The following is a 16,417-nucleotide window of genomic DNA, read 5'->3' as shown; positions in this document are numbered from 1 at the left end:
GTGCAGTCGGTCGTGATTACCACTCAAACCTGTCTGTGAAGACCGCACGATTCAAACAGGTGAATTCACACAATGTGGCTCATTGCCTATTCTAAGCCTTTGCATACTGGGTCTATCACATCAATCCAAGTATCTACATGAGGAAAATAAGTGGTTTAGTCAAACCTCCAGATGAATTATCACTATTCTCCTCATTTTTCTCTCAGGCAACATTAATAATAAAGCAACCTTTGCTTTATCATTAATAAAGCAAACAACCTTTTCCTTAACAACCTTTTCCTAAAGCGCATGGTTTCAGACCAAACACACTCAAATACCCTACGACAACATTCTGCGGGTCCAGCATTGATATTACAGTAAATACAATGGAAACAGAGATAATTGTAGTGTTATTAACATTCTGTGACAATGGACCTGTTGTTGTGGCCTCCACATTTTGTCCTTGAGATTTTACACCATAATAGTGGGCTACTTTTACTTTTATTTTTAAGCCTACTGTACCAGCATGCCTTCACATACAGTGCCATTGCAAAGACTTCAGTCCCAGTGGGTCTTTCCCAGGTCTGATGAAGGTCAGATCCCTGGCGCCCCCTAGCTGTGCCACTGGGCACTTCACCCCCGACTCTTCCCCCTTCAACCTTACTGTGACCTGTCAACTCCTCTGACTCACCCAGAGGTTTCCCCCTGTGCAAGATGAGCCGGGGTCAATCCCCCATCTGGGGCTGTCTATCATAGGACTACAAGTCCCTCCCATCCCCCACAGTTCCCATAATATCAGACTATCATCACCATTCCATTCCCGCCAGAGACATGGAACATGGAAGCAGTGCAGTGGGCAAATTTGGTGGAGGATCTTTTACATAAGCATATGTGAGCATATGTGTGCAGTGTTGAGTCTGCAGGATGTGAGCTTGTGCAGTGTTGAGTCTGCAGGATGTGAGCTTGTGCAGTGTTGAGTCTGCAGGATGTGGATGTGACGGACACCAGCGAGAGGCGTTACATGAACACCTTGGCAGGCTGTGAAGAGCAGGCTAGTCATCCCTCCCAATGAATGAAGACTGGACAGGAACACATCCACCACAGTACACTACATACACACTGTGGCTCCATCTCACGTGAATAGGAGAGGCATCGTCAGTTGAATAGATATGGTAATAACATTTGGAGGCTAGTTTCACCATCAATGACCCCGGCCAGAGATTGAGCAGTACAGGAGGAGCACAAGGAAACACTGCGTTAGCGGCTTCGTTAAATATGGATAGACTGATTGATTCATTAAGACATGCTTAGATATGCAAATAAAGGGGACAGTGGAGCCTGCCTGTTATTTGCTAATGGAATAGAATTAGCATGTCATTAAAACATCCTAAGAGAGAGCGAGAGAGAGAGAGAAAGAGTGAGAGGGGAGAGTGAGAGGAAGAGAGAGAGAGAGAGAGAGAGAGAGAGAGAGAGAGAGAGAGAGTGAGAGGGGAGAGTGAGAGGAAGAGAGAGAGAGAGAGAGAGAGAGAGAGAGAGAGAGAGAGAGAGAGAGGTTTGTGCTGACTAATTATCTCTCCTATCAACCTCTTAATCTAATATCCTCTAATATGACTAGATACCAAAAAAAAACACAAAAGCACGTTTGCAATCAGAGAACGTTGACAACAATTAGAGTTAATTGTGGCTAAAGTGAGATTGGATACATGGCAGGAAATGTGGATGTGTTAAAAGGGAGCTACAGAGACAGAGGGAGGGAGAGTGGGAGGAAGAGAGAGAAAGAGAGAGAAAGAGAGACGCAGGCAGACAGACAGGCAGGCAGGCAGGCAGGCAGGCAGGCAGGCAAACAGACAGGATGTATAGACAAGATGTATAAACAGGATGTGTAGTAAGTGGAGACCATGGAGAGAGGGAATTACATTTGACAGCTAATCTCAGATTTTCTGATTTTACAGCAAGTCTGAAGCATCACTCCAACGCAAAGTATTGCTCACAGGCGTGCGCGAGTATAATTAACAGTTTACCAAACGCCCTCCCGAATGTATCCACCACCACCACCATCTATCAATGCTTATCGTAAACAGGCCTACGGATTTCGCATTTAGAATACATGACACAGTCGAGACGAAATCAACTTGACAGCTGCGCCAAAACTCTCCATATCCACGCCACTGCATTTCATCTCTCCCACCCTTTCCCTCAAAATCCGTGTGTTGTTTGTGACTCACCCTCCGTGTGCACCGCAGACACGTAGGTCCAGTTGTAGCGTTTGACTATATCGAGCATGGCCCTGGCCTGGAGCGTGTCGGAGGGCACGACCCGCAGGAAGTACTTGAAGAGCGCCTTGTCGCTCAGGTCGATGCTGGTCGCGGAGTAGGCGATCTGTGGGATGTTGAAAAGCTGGAGCAGGTTCTGCACCTGGATGGCTACGGAGCTGGAGCCCGGTCCAATTACGCCGGCGATGGGCTTCTTAGTGGGCGGGGGCTGGGTGGACGGCGTCCCGTCGATGCACCACTTGGACCCGTCCTTGTCATCCCGGATAGAGATGAGGGAATCCCGGATAAACTCGATGCTCTGCTCCAGGGCCACGGAGGAGTGCCAGCAGGAGTCCCGGATCTCGCAGCCCAGGCTGATGTTGGGTAACAGGAAGGGGTCAGCGTTGATCCGGTCCAGCGTGTGGAACATGGCCTCCACCCGCTGTATGCCATACTGCTCCCGGACTTCTCCGCATTTCCGTTCGGCCACCTTCTCAGCGGAAGGTTGGTGGTGGACGGAGAAGAGCGCGCCGATGATCACGTCTCCGTCCATCCGGGCCACGGACCGGGGCGCGGCTCGCGGGACCACCGACCGCTCGTAGAGGGTTCTGCTTTGAGAGAGCACGAAGACATCGAAGAATAACGTCGGGAGAAACAGGAGCGCAAGGAAACCCATCTTTACGCGTGCCATATTCCACATCGCGTGAGCGGTGCCAGCTGCGCGGGCATACTAACCGCTCGTGGCAGTTGAGCAGGAACGTCGGTTGTCTCTCGGTATATCCACGTTTAACCCAGTGACCATGATTTGCGAACACAATGCCTTGAGCATATTCACACACACCTGCAGAGAGATAGAAACACAACTGTCATAAAACACAAGACAACGTGAAGATAACGTTTCACAGTTATCTGGCCAATGGTATAGAGTATATTCTTACTTTGAAAACACTGTAGGACCTCGCATTCAATATCGGTCATGAGTGTTTTACTCGGCTCATGTAGGCCAACATTAAACACATTAATTCACTATGCCTCGAGCGCATTACATGAAATTATTATGACAGGGGTATTTAAACTACACTGATTATAGCATAGGCCTATTAGTCGTTTATCATCGGTTTCTCGACATCACTCCCCCTCGTCTGTCGAAGAAATGGTGCTGCCGCCAACCCTATTTCAGCACCACGGACAGCGTACGAACTCTCTTCCTCAGCCGAAAAATTACCAAACGCCGTCGGACAGGTGCCTCTGATAAAGTTTAGGTGCCGATTTTTCCAGGGTCACAAAATGTTGGATACTGTATGTTCAATCGATTACTAAATCAGGGACAATCTTTCATTCTATGACACTGAGTTAGCCTATCTGATGACAGATGAGTTGAGACCACATGCATCGTTGACTGGTGTGAAATTGTTGCTGAACATAAACTAATTGAACAAAATCCAGGATTTCTGTATAGGTAGCATATCCTCCCGCTCCATACGATCAAACATGCAACGTGCAATTGTTCCTACCCGAACGCATCGTTCACAAACATCTGTGGCCTCATTCATAACATTCAAGGAATGATCGAATAAGGCTGATTACAATGAGGAGAAGCCTGCGTACCCTGCACACTTGTCTTCATCTGTCTGTCTGACGGTCATATCAAAACGGGCACCCTCTACACACGTCTCTTCGCAGATAGCCTAAATGATTTGGGGGGGGGAAGAACTTGGGACGTACCTGGATCCGGTAGACATACCGCGTGTCTCGGCTCAGTCTTCTGTGCCGCGCGGTCCTTGGCTGTGATACTTGAGTTTGTATCGCTCGAGCGGACGTTTTTTCTCTCTCCACCAGTGAGAGCACGAGAGCCCCTCACCCCTCCTCTTCTTCTTCCTCTCTCTCTCTCTCTCTCTCTCTCTCTCTCTCTCTCTCTCTCTCTCTCTCTCTCTCTCTCTCTCTCACCGGGTCAGAAGAACAGCGGTCTTAATAGGATAGGCTAAAACGCAGGCGTTTAAAAATCACTACAGGTCACTTATTTTTGGACAGTCCCTATCATTTTTCACCTAGGGGTTCATCAGCGTGTACCGGAGTTGTGCCGCATTACAGCGTTGAGCCGAGCTGACAAGACAGGTAGGATAGATGATGTTTGTCTACAGGACTGTGAATCGGCCCATTACCGTACCACCCCCCCCCCCCCACCCGCCACCTCACATCACCGGGACCCGTCTCACGGCAACATCACTTAGGCTACGATGTGAGTTTCTCGGATTTTTGTCAATGGTTAACCAGGTAATGGAGTAATCATCAGTAATTCAAACATACATTTTCCTATTTGGTGATAGGTGACAATCATCTTGATTCCGCCCATAGGTTGTATCTGATTCACATGGGTTGACCTCTAAAGCGGAGGGCAGGGAAGGGATGCCAGATGTACCCTCCGGCCGGGGTCTGTCTGACCCAAGGTTTGAACAAGGTAGAGCTTTCCCAGCCAGACATGGGCTAATGACTAGACCTAGGTCTACCTACACCGTCACAGACTCACAGAGGAGGCAAACTGATAGGCCTAGGCCTACATGTATTGCGCCAAATGTAACAGCGGTATGCCATTTTGTGATTAATCTAACCAATTCGGAAGGGTGCTTGAATTAAAGTTGGGCATTTGGCACATTATTTTCATATCATCAATTTCTCCTCAACAAATAGAACATGAGTGACCGTGCAGGGCGATAAACTGCTTGCACGGTATCAAACAGCGTCTGGAGAACTAACAAAGGAGTCCGCACAGCTAGCGAGGGGCGTGTTTGCGTGGGCACGTGGGGGAGACAGCAGCAGGCGAAAGTAAACAACCGTCGCGCACACTGTAGGACTTGGCTCCCTGACACGCGCCCCGTGGAGTGCGGTGATACATGCAGCGCGACTTGGGCAAGTGTGTGTGTGTGTGTGTGTGTGTGTGTGGGGGGGGGGGGGGGGGGGGGTTGTGTGTGTGCGTGTGTGTGTGTGTGTGTGTGGGGGGGGGGGGGTTGTGTGTGTGTGTGTGTGTGTGTGTGTGTGCGCGCGCGCGCGCGATTTTTAATCAGACTGCAAACAGAATGTGTATAAATGTCACTCCTCTCTCCAATTTAACGACGCCATCAACCTACCCCCCCCCCCCCCCATCTCACTCTTTCTCTGATCTCTCTCTCTCTCATTCTCTTTTTATTTCACCCACAGGCACACAGAGAGAGAGAGAAAGAGAGAGAGAGAGAGCGAGAGAGAGGGAGGGAGAGAGCGTCACTTATTAGGAACGGATGTCACATGGCGTTACTACTGTACTGAGAATAACAGTCAAACAGACTTAGTAGACTTCGTGTAGAAACAGAAGATGCAAGCTACAGAACAGGCGTGACTACGGACCAGACAGCAAATGCAACAGAAGGACGTTAGAAGTCACCACACACAGTGACGTCACACATTATCGTCCTCCTCTAGGCCTAACAGTAATGAACAATAATGTCAGCCTGATCTGCAAGGCAATGCTCCTTCATCAGACAAAGTTAAAGTATTTAGCTATATACCGATAGAAACAAATACACAGGCTACATCATGTTTCAGTGACAATGACCCCCGTATAAACCCACAGAGATTCAAGTAAACAACACTCATCAGAATTGTGTAATTTCAGCACCAAGGACAGCGACCCAAAGCAACAGACTGCCCTCTGGTGTTCGGTCACTTTGTGAACGTATAACTGTGTGTACATTGTGCAAAGCTGCATATATTGCTCATCAGTCAGTCTGAGGAGCAGGATATTTGAAAAGTAGGCGGCTATGGATCAAAATGGGATAACTGTGGATTGATTATTATAGATGACAGCCCATGACCATTTATCGGAGTGATATATGGATAGCAGCATTAACGAAGCTACTTAATAAGGTCCATCAGAATATCCTTCAAATCGTTGTTTTCAGTGCTTGAAATTTGAGACTGAGACTACCTGTGACCCGTCACTTAGCATAATACTCCATATTCAGAGGAAAATGTCTTCTTAAGTAAAACAATTACGCCCTCATGTGTTCACCTCCCCAACCAGCCTGCGAATAAAGCAATGATTCAAATGAATATAGGTTATTAGCCAATAACAATTAAATCAGACAACAATGTTTATTGTTTTTGTTTTTTTTGCGAACCTCTAATCGATTACCCTATTGTCAATGAAACAGGCTATACAGCTGGTATTTTGATTGTCTTCTCGTGGGATTATTGGGACACGTACTGTAGGACTAGACACTGGGTAGGCCTCCTCGAAGTTGACTCTAAAAGTAAAAGGTAGCTCTTGTAGTTTCCATTTTTACGCCAGGATGAGGGGCAAACGAAGTTGACTAAGGGAGTCTGCATGTTCACCCCGGTGGGAGCATCCCACGCAACGTCCAGAGTCGGGCAGATGCGGCCCAAACCCCCAAGCATGACTGCTGTCTCTCCGTGCATGATAGGGTCGAGTCATGAGTCAGGCCTGGCGCTCCAAAACACAAATAAACATTTATGGAGGCGATTCGCTATGGCACTGCCACTGCCTGTGCCCCGGGGCCATGGATATGAGATTGATCCAGACTAACAGTGACATATTTGAGAGACAGAGAGACATCTTGAAGGCCAGGGACTTTGGAGCTTTGGGGGACAGTGCGGTGAGTTTGTTTGAGGCAAAAGTCTGACGCAGGACGCTCTGACTAAAAATAATAAGACTAAGACTCCCCCTAAGAATCATCTTATGATTAACTGCGTTAAACATTTTGTGTTTTTGAGTATTGATCGTCCGAGTACAAAAGACAAAGACGTTGTCTCAATCACTGGAATGTTCTTGAATGTGGAATGGAATGTTCTTGAATGTTCTACGTCCCCATTGTTACATTCAGAACTTGAGGATGGGAATTTTTTTGTGTGTGGCCATGCATGTTAACGGCCTTGCTGTGTTGTATCCCTCTAAACAATATTGATGTCCCTATCTTGACCCAACGTTGTGATAAATGGACTGAGCTAGAGATGAGTCATACATTTCTGTTTTATGTCTTCGTATGAGCTGAACGAACATCAATCAATCTTTCACCTTTTGGGAGGCCCATCCTTCAGGTCCGACCTTACGTCATCGGTGACAGCTGCAGCTCCATGCTCATCTATCAAAGTCTTGTTTGTTCTGTTTCCTGCAACCGGCAATTGATGGCCCATAAGGCCTATTATCAAGAGTTGTTAGGGGACCAAAGAGAACATACTTCACCATCCGCAAACTGTCATCAAACAATGAATAGTGATTTACAGTAGTTTTATTGATTGCTTAAATTCCAATGAAAAACCAGGGGATTGTGGGCTGGTGTGTCAGTTTCAGCACTGGATAGCTCCATATGGGTGTGCCTCTTGGCAAGCCTGCATATGCCTTAACTGTTAGCATTTAGGCCTAGCTATTGCCTTTATGTATAGCTAGCTATTGGCTATTCCCAAGCTGCCATCAACACACACACACACACACAAAGGGTCACAATGCTACATAGTCAAACTTTACCCGATTTACCATCAGGAGGGAAAATGGGATTCTAAATTCAAAAGTCAAATATTTGATGGAATTAGGCTACAATTAGTGTAGAGGCCTACGTAGCTGGTATAGGGGTCTAAATACTGTTGATAATTAATGACTTGGAAGTATTAATTTGGCTACTATTTCAAATTAATACTGTAATTACCTGAAGGCACCACTGAGAATTTTGAGCAGAGATTCTTAAGTTAAACTCTGGATTTGTTCTTTTACAGAGTAATTACTTCAACAGTCAGTTTCATATCAATAATCTGAAGGGTATTTGATGTTCATCAAATATCTTAGTAAGATCTTTAATTGTTCATAGAGCCAGCATTTGTCAAAGCAAGAGAAACAACACTTCTTTATAAAGATGGGATTTTATTACTATGCTAAGAAACACAAAAGGAATTTGCAAAGATTAATAAAGGTGACTTCAATCATAATTGTAATGGTTTGGTTTTGGTTTTGAAACATTGCAATGCCATAATAGTACAAGGAGGAAGAAGGCGATATTTACGGAGTTTATCAGATTCCGAGGCCAAGAGCAAGTTGGGTTTGTCTCCAGTTGTGCAGAGCTGGTCACTCATCCCGGAAGGAATCACCTCAGGATCCCCTTTGAGGAGGTCATTCAAACAGAGTAAAGGCAGAGCCTCTTCAAAAGCTCCAAAAGAACCAAAAAGACAAAGTCTTTCTTTCGTATTTTAGGAGATAATGATATCAAACAATAAGTGATTACAATATAAAGCAATGTTGCAAGACTTGTAATAGCACATTTAGGATAAAGATAAGTAAATTGCAAGAACTACAGTCTGTCTTGGCCCCAATGGAGCCTCAGAGTGGGGGATGTGTTTGTGTATGGTTTACGACAGGAACAAAGGGGTGTGTGTGTGTGTGTGTGTGTGTGTGTGTGTGTGTGTGTGTGTGTGTGTGTCCCCTATGTTCTCTACACCTAATTGGGGAATAATTGGGCCTAGATCACTGTTGGTTGTGGTTTGTTTTTCGCAGGCAATATAATCATACAAAATATATAGAAGTTTTACATTCACTTTTTAATGAAAGTGGAAAATCAATTAGATAGCCTTTGCTTTCAATGCTATGGTCAGTTTTGTTGATATTCAGCCTATATTGGGCTGTTTGCAATGTGTTATTATAGCCATTGTGTTTTGCTTTCGGACTTGAGCTGTAATTCTTTGCAGAGAAAGCCACAGCTGGTTAGATGACTCTTCCCCAGAGCCTCCCTGAGAGCTCCGGAGTGCTTTGGCTCCAGTAATGAGTGGGAGCCAATGTTCTACATCAGTTCATCTGCTCTGCAACTGCTCCTGACCCTAGAGGAACAAACCTCTACAGACCTAGCCTGGTCAAGTCTGAGCTCAGCAGTGGAGTTCCCTGACCTGAAGGAATGGGAGCCGATGGTCATCATCAATTCACCTGCCATGCAACTGCTCTTCGTGGATAAGGACCGCCCTCCCACTCCCACAGAGAAAAGAAATGAGCTGGCTACGCCCTCACTGGCATGGAGATCCAAGCCTGAACAGCTGCAACAGCTTCAGACGACTCAGTGGCCCCTCTGGACGACTACAAGCAGCTCAATATCACCTTATATTCTGACCAATGGCTTCAGCGCTGAGCTTCCTCTACTCGAGCATGGTTACCCTCACTGAGAACCTCACACCATCAACTTCCCTGAGCGGTGAAGGCAACCTCTCTACAACAATGACAGCTAAAGAGAGGAAGAGAGGAACCACTGGTTGCTTCCAGGGACTGTGGAGAGCCTTCCGAGGGAAGAAAAAGAAACCTGTAAGTAGCACTTAGGCTAATACTGTTGTACTGCGTCGCACATGGTATTTTCATTTATATTTCGATGAACATTGTTATGCTATGGTAGCTGATCATACAATATGGTAGTTGTTATGATAATTAAATAGTTTAAATAACTTTTGCCTAAAAGAGATTTCCTCTGTTCTTTCACCTTTTCTCTCTCAAGGCTCAGACAGTGGCACCCAAGAAGGAGAGGATAAAGTTTAAAGTTTGAAATTTGAAATTATACATTCTTGTGTGGAAGAGTAAAATGCTCAATTAAGATGTGTTGGTAACATTGATTAGTGTTCAGACAGTGTTATTACTCTGGTAAATGTTTGTAACAACTTAATAATTGTTGCACTGTATTTACAAGAACAATAACACAGTAATAAAAACACTGTTACCACTTAGTCATGTCATTTGATTGTCTGTTGTCTTTCAGTGAAACCATAAGACATGTTACATTTACATTTACATTTATGGCATTTAGCAGATGCTTTTATCCAAAGCGACTTACAGCAAATACATTTCTTCAAGTAAGTGAATCATCTATCCATCAGTCATCATAAGATAAAGTAATCGATGCTCATTGGCAGTCACAATGCTTTTTTTTTTTTTAACAGGAGAAAAACTTGTACAGGGGGGTAGTGGGGGTGAAGAGGTCTCTAGGGTTAGGGTTAGTACAGGGGGGTAGTGAGGGAGGTAGTGAGGGGTAGTGAGGGTGAAGAGGTCTTTACAAGGGAATGTCTAGTTAAAAGCCATACATACAACACAGGGACACTTTCCAAAGCAGAAACTAAATTTAACTTTCAGAAAAGTATTCATGAAGTTAGTTCTACCTATGTGTTTCTTTAATAGAGCAATACGTAAGCTACATCATTTCCACTCCTACGACCCCATAATGGGTAAGCTTACCAGGCGACAGGTTCTACACAACTCACAGTCGTCAGTCGTGTTAAGAGCAGTGTAACAGTGCCCCCTGTTGACTGAGGCTGGGTAATGCTTTGCATCATTGACGGCTTGAATACTATGCAGTCCAGTCTGGGACATAAATCAAACTCGGGCTCCCAAACACATTTGAAATGCTCCCACATGTACCTAGACAAACACGGGTGGTGGAATGGAGGGAAGCAATTAAGCAGTAGACCACAACAGCGGGAGCTTGAAGCCAAGGCAAGTTAATAAAGCCGTCTAGTCCAGGGCAACAAACATTACAACAAATTCAGTCTCAAAAGGTGGCCTGTTTTTGGATAATCTACAGTACAGAATTTGCATTTGAGGAACACAATGGACATTCAATTTGTGGGAAGCAAACATGTTTGCATGTTATTTGTATTGTTTCTGCATCGTGTAATAAAATACGTATACAGCTTCAAATATTTTATTCATAAAACTTGTAAACAATACTTACCACAATGTTTAGTGGAAAACGAGGAATGCAGCGGTACTGTGTGAAGGAATGAAAAAAAATAGTGAGCAGAGGGAGATGTTTAATTTGACATGTTTCTGTAATTAAAGGCCATGCACATATTAGTAATTTCGGATTAATGGCATGCTAGCATGTGACTCCATTTACAATTCAGGGGCTATTGGCAAACAGCGGCATTTATTTTCAGCAGTGACTGACCACTGCTGATCACTTCTATGGCTGTGACTGGAAGATATCGGCTGTGAATTTCTTCATTTGAAGTGGACAGGTGTGGAAGAACATTTACTCCATGTATTTTCATGCAAGATAACATGGAGGAGAGCCTTCAGGGTTTACAAGCCAGAAGCATATGAACATGATACCGCCTGTGATTTTGCCTGTTGACAGGCATGCTTATGACATGAATTACTTACAGTGCAAAGCCCTTCCATGCAGCATCCAGCCTCCGAATCGGGGTGGACCATTTTCCCATTACGTCACGGCTGCGCGATGACGCGCGTCATCAACTAGCGTCTCGCCTAATGATAGCTTTAGAAATGATAAGTGTCTTCTGAAATCGCTTCTTACCAATCACAATATAAATCGTGAACGTAACAGGATTACTTTGCAATGAAACGATCTTAGTAAGACAATCAGATGAAAACTGCACAAGTCAAAGTTTCACAGAGGATAACACCCACCCCACACCCACATGACAACCATTATCCAATGGGAACCTGTCTTTTCTTGGATCGTGTTCCTCGGTTGATACAAGGAGCGACAACGTAAAAGGAGGTTGATTGAAAGACAGAGAATAAATATGTAGAAAAGAGTCGTTGCATTCACATTTTTAACTGTATGAGAGACAAGGACAAGTAGCTAGGTGATAATATATGCAGACTTTGAGCAATCGGACCATATCAACGCCACGGTAGGTGATACATATTTGAAGTTTGGAGTTGTTGTCCATGGCATGGGACAGCTGAAAGTTAGTTGCTCCTTTCGTCACTCATACTGCGACACTGTCCTGCTATCTTAAGAGTTATCTTTAAAGAATGATCACGACAACAATAACATTGCCAGTTTATTGAATCAGCCCCTCCAAACAGTATTCGTTGTCTTCATTAGTTACGCTTGTGTTAACATACATCGCTCTTGTTTATTGATCACGCTAGCTAGCTAGCTAGCTAGCAGAGATGCATTAGAGTCATTTGCTGGCAAACATTGAAACAAGATGGCTAGCGCAGCGCTAGGCTAACACTTGCTGGCAAGCCAAGTTATTATTAGGTCATTCATCGCTGGCAGAGTTCTGAACATAGATGGCAATTGTTGTATGAACTGTGTAGCCTAGCCAGGTGCCAATATTTAGTATACAAAGTATTTTGTCAGTTAGCGCACTGTTTTAACTTGGTTATAATAACTTAAGATGTGCATGCTGACAAGAAAGCCAGGATTTTATAACAGGACACTTTTACAGTGCCTTTTGGTTTGAATGGCTTGTCACATTACCAGTAAGGAATGTTTGGGGCTTCAGATGATTTCATTGCATTTCTCTGTCATTGCCCAAATTCTGAAGGACTGACATTGTTTCATGTTGGGGTTTTTTCAGACTTGTGGACCTTCAGCACTCTCAAACTCCACTCCACACCCCCCTAAAGATGGAGCAACAGCACAGCCACTGTATTACCTGTGTGAGCCATAGGTGTATGGCCAGACCTGAACGCGGCACCTCCTGTGACCTCATCACATGTCCCCTGGTCTGTGGGGCTGTCTTCCATGCCTGTAAAGGGGTTGAGCACCGCCTCCTCTGCCCCCTGGAGAGAGTGCCCTGCCTGAACAGTGGCTTCGGCTGCCCCGCCACTCTGGTACGGAGCCGCATGCCTGCACACTTGGAGGTGTGTCCCGCGGGTGTGGTGTGCTGCACTATGGAGTGGAACAGGTGGCCTGTCAGCTGCCTGGACTACACCTCCTATGAGAGCTTGAGCCGGGGTGTGGAGGAGGTGGAGCAGCTGGACATGGCCCTCGCCCTGCAGGATCAGCGCACTCTGCTCGAGTCCCTCAAAGTGGTCGCCATGGCGCCAACAATTGAGAGAAAGCCAACTACCGCTCAGGGTGGGAGGGACACTTCCTCAGACTCAGCCTTACCTGTGGCTACTCCTGTCGCTTCCACCTCTCCTCCCGTCCCTCCCACCTCTCCTCCCGTCCCTCCCACCTCTCCTCCCGTCCCTCCCACCTCTCCTCCCGTCCCTTCCACCTCTCCTCCCGTCGCTTCCACCTCTGAGTCATCACCTCTGTTGTCGTCACAGTCACCGTCAAGCTCGGCAAAGGATAAAATCGCCAACGGAATTAACGGTTTGAACGAGGAGCGGTATAGTAAACTGTACGAGGCCACTGTTGAGACAGCGAGAAGCCTGGCGGCGGCGTTGGATGTCCTCAGCAGTGCCAACAGCTCTGACAACACGGAGCATATTAACGGAGGAGCTGTGGCGGAGGGGAGGGAGAACAGTGACAGGTATGGCAATCTTCACAATGGGCTCGAAGCCAAAGCTCTGGTGGCTGAGGGTGTGGATGTAAAGGAGTGCTACGGCCAGCTCCACCAAGCTACAGTGCAGCTCAGGAAAAGCTTGGTCTCGGCTCTGGGCGTCCTGGGCAACACAGTCAAAGACACAGACCCAATCAGTGGTGCCCTGACGGATGCGAAGGCGGAGCAAAACGGCAGCTCTCACCAATCGGAAGCTGCAGACTCTCTAAATGTAGAGATGAAGGATGATGAGGCGAGGCCAGTGGGAGAGCTCAAAGCGGTCAGCAGAAATGACGATGTTGCTATGGAGATTGTCACCGATGACAAGGAGTGTATGGAGCTTTCGGGTGATGTGGTGAGGAAGGATGAGCGGTTGGAGGAGCAGAGCCTATGTAATGGCTGTTGGAGTGGGAAAGGGCCCCAGAATGGGACAGGATGCGAAGCTTCTGGTTCAGGCACAGCAGGTCAGCAACAGCCCGGAACCAGTAGCTCCTCCTTGGAAGCAGTCTGTCCTGTGAAGGTGCACGCTGACTTAAAACCTACTGTTATTCAGGGGCCCTCTGGTTCCCGAACACAGCCCCTCACGCCCACTCCTCTAGCACCACCCCTGCATGTTCACCAGGGTATCGCACAGCGGGCCGGGCATGTGATCTTAGAGGACAGAGGGCTGGAGCGGAAGTTCCAGAACCACCACCAGTTGCTCAGAGGCTTAGGCCAGTTTGCGATGTCCAATGGACGGAGGGGCATGTACTCTGAACGGCCTCTCTATAGGTTTAGACCCAAAATGGAGGATAAGGCTGTGGATACGTCAGACTTGGAGCAGGAGGACGACCCCATGGGCCTGGGGGAGATTGACCTAATCACTGCAGCCCTCCTCTTCTGCCTAGAGGAGTCCCGGGAGTGCCGCAGGATCTCTGACACAGTCTACGTAGACGGTTTCCACGTCGACTTCGGCACGCAGACCTTCACCTTCCCGGCGGCCATCTTGGTGACCAGCACGAGGGTCGGGGACGTGGCCTCTGCGTCGGCCTGCGACCACGCTGCCCCTCAGCTCTCTTACCCCAGCCCTTTCCGCACTCTCCGCTTGGACCTGGTTCTGGAAGAAGTTCCACAGATCCGAAACATCCCCTCCAACCGGTTCCAGCACATGTTCTCCTTCGTGTGCGGCCAGCTCTTCCGCAGGGACGAGTACTCCTCCCACTTTAAAAACGTCCACGAGGACATCCACGCGGGTCTCAACGGTTGGATGGAGCATCGGTGCCCCTTGGCCTACTACGGCTGCACCTACTCCCAGCGGAGGTTCTGCCCCTCAACCCAGGGGTCAAAGGTCATCCACGACCGGCACCTCAGGTCTTTTGGGGTGCTGCCCGGCCCAGTGGCAGAACCGGAGGGCAGGTCCCAGTTAGACCAGTTTAGTGGGCTTCCCTTTGAGGTTCTGCGGCACATGGCTCGGTTCCTGGACGGCTTCAGCTTATGTCAGCTGTCGGTGGTGTCACGGACCATGAGGGACGTGTGTGCTAGCCTGCTACAAGCCAGGGGGATAGTGGAACTACGGTGGGAGAGGAGGCAGTACCCCAATGGCACCTTCTCATGGCAGATAAAAGACAGGGTAAGAAACTAGCATTCAAGATGTAATTCTTAATCTCGTTTGTTGGCTTAAAATATTTGACACTGGTTTATATTAACATTCTATTCTTAATAGGATTATTATTTATTTTTTTACTTTTGGCCTGTTTGTAGTATTTCAACCACACTTTCGATCCAAATTCAAGGACTTTCAATGCCTTTTGACAGTTTAAAGGACCAACATCAACATACACTTAGGTCATTGACACGTACAATGAAAAAAAAAAAACACAAAAAAAAAAACAGTGGATTTAACCCTTTTTCCTCTCACCAATACTCTTATCTTTTCTTGCAGGTGTGGAAATTCAGCACTGCCTTCAGCCCAGTTTGTGAATGGCGGTTCGCCGAGGTCTCCAGCATGTCTGACCACCTGAGGAAGTGCCGGTACAATACTGTAGAGCGCAAAACAGAGGCCGTTCCACTGCCATCCATGTGTACCGCAAGGGACGGCCGGTCCCTCCTCTCCGTGTTGAAACTGCAGGAGCAACACATGACCTAACCAATACCTAACCTCTGTTAGCTACACTATAGTCACTGTGTAATTAAATACAATAGGTTTTGATGTTACATTTATTTTTTATATTGAAAAAGACTGTCTGGTGTTTTGTGGAAGTTGAAGGAGAAGAGCCTTAATGTATGAAATGATACTTGCTTGACACGGTTACAGTACTTTGCCTGCAGTCTCTCCATAGGAGGTATACATGAATACAGTTTAACATTTAACTTGCATGGTTTGGTGTTGAAATCGTGCCCTTATTTTGGTAACATATTTTCATGGAGAGGAGAGACATTGGAGTTTTATTTTGTACTTTTCTGAGACATACTGACCAAACAGAGGAAGATCAAAATGTTTTCACTGTGTCTTGCCTTGCAGTTATAGCCATGGGATGAGCAAGTTATTTGCCATATTGCACCATTGTTGCATAACATGAGTTATGCTAGCACTTTAATAAAATTTGCAAATCCCAAGACACTCTTGTACCCATTTTCGATTTACTTAGGGATTCCTCTATTTTATGCCTTTATATTGGGGTCAGAAAGTGCGAACTGAACTTGAAAGACAAGATTTCTTCCTGGGTGGGTTGGACCAGGAACAAAAACATACAAACCAAAACAAAGGAAGAAACAGTCACACACGGTCACATGAAGATTTGATATCCCAACAACGCATGTGATTTTGCTGCCGTTTAATAAAAAGTCTTTACCACCGTTTGTGATCTTCCTAGTCTTCATGCTCCTTGTATTTGGTGACAGTTTTCCTCTGAGCTATGGATTGTCAATGAATCAGACAAGCTCCAATAGAT

The 16,417-nt window shown here is 46.4% G+C and overlaps 2 protein-coding genes across 2 annotated transcripts in view; one reads left to right on the top strand and one right to left on the bottom strand.

The window, feature by feature from the left end:
* Window positions 1-2,931, bottom strand: part of grm1a (glutamate receptor, metabotropic 1a) — a gene marked incomplete at both ends in the record, with an annotated part of 25,511 nt that extends 22,580 nt beyond the window's left edge. Inside the window, one exon of the mRNA XM_083689111.1 lies at window positions 2,205-2,931. Within this exon, the coding sequence (XP_083545237.1) occupies window positions 2,205-2,931 (727 nt within the window). The remainder of the gene's footprint in view (window positions 1-2,204) is intronic.
* Window positions 2,932-11,746: 8,815 nt separating this feature from the next.
* On the top strand, window positions 11,747-16,322 carry LOC310818193 (F-box only protein 30-like). The gene is made up of 3 exons (XM_083689010.1): window positions 11,747-11,897; window positions 12,576-15,096; window positions 15,409-16,322. Exons 1-3 carry the CDS (start codon window positions 11,860-11,862, stop codon window positions 15,610-15,612), a joined length of 2,763 nt encoding a protein of 920 aa, XP_083545136.1. The 5' UTR covers window positions 11,747-11,859; the 3' UTR covers window positions 15,613-16,322.
* The last annotated feature ends 95 nt before the right edge of the window (window positions 16,323-16,417 follow it).

Source organism: Argentina silus, assembly GCF_951799395.1.
Source record: "Argentina silus genome assembly, chromosome: 17".
NCBI lineage: Eukaryota > Metazoa > Chordata > Actinopteri > Argentiniformes > Argentinidae > Argentina > Argentina silus.
This window is presented reverse-complemented; position numbering and strand designations above follow the sequence as displayed.

Bases quoted from the DNA above. Each gene is read 5' to 3' on its own strand.
- LOC310818193 (XM_083689010.1), top strand. From the start codon at position 11,860: ATGCAGACTTTGAGCAATCGGACCATATCAACGCCACG. The intron at 11,898-12,575 runs GTAGGTGATACA...GGGTTTTTTCAG, and splicing joins CGGACCATATCAACGCCACG to ACTTGTGGACCTTCAGCACT. The intron at 15,097-15,408 runs GTAAGAAACTAG...CTTTTCTTGCAG, and splicing joins CATGGCAGATAAAAGACAGG to GTGTGGAAATTCAGCACTGC.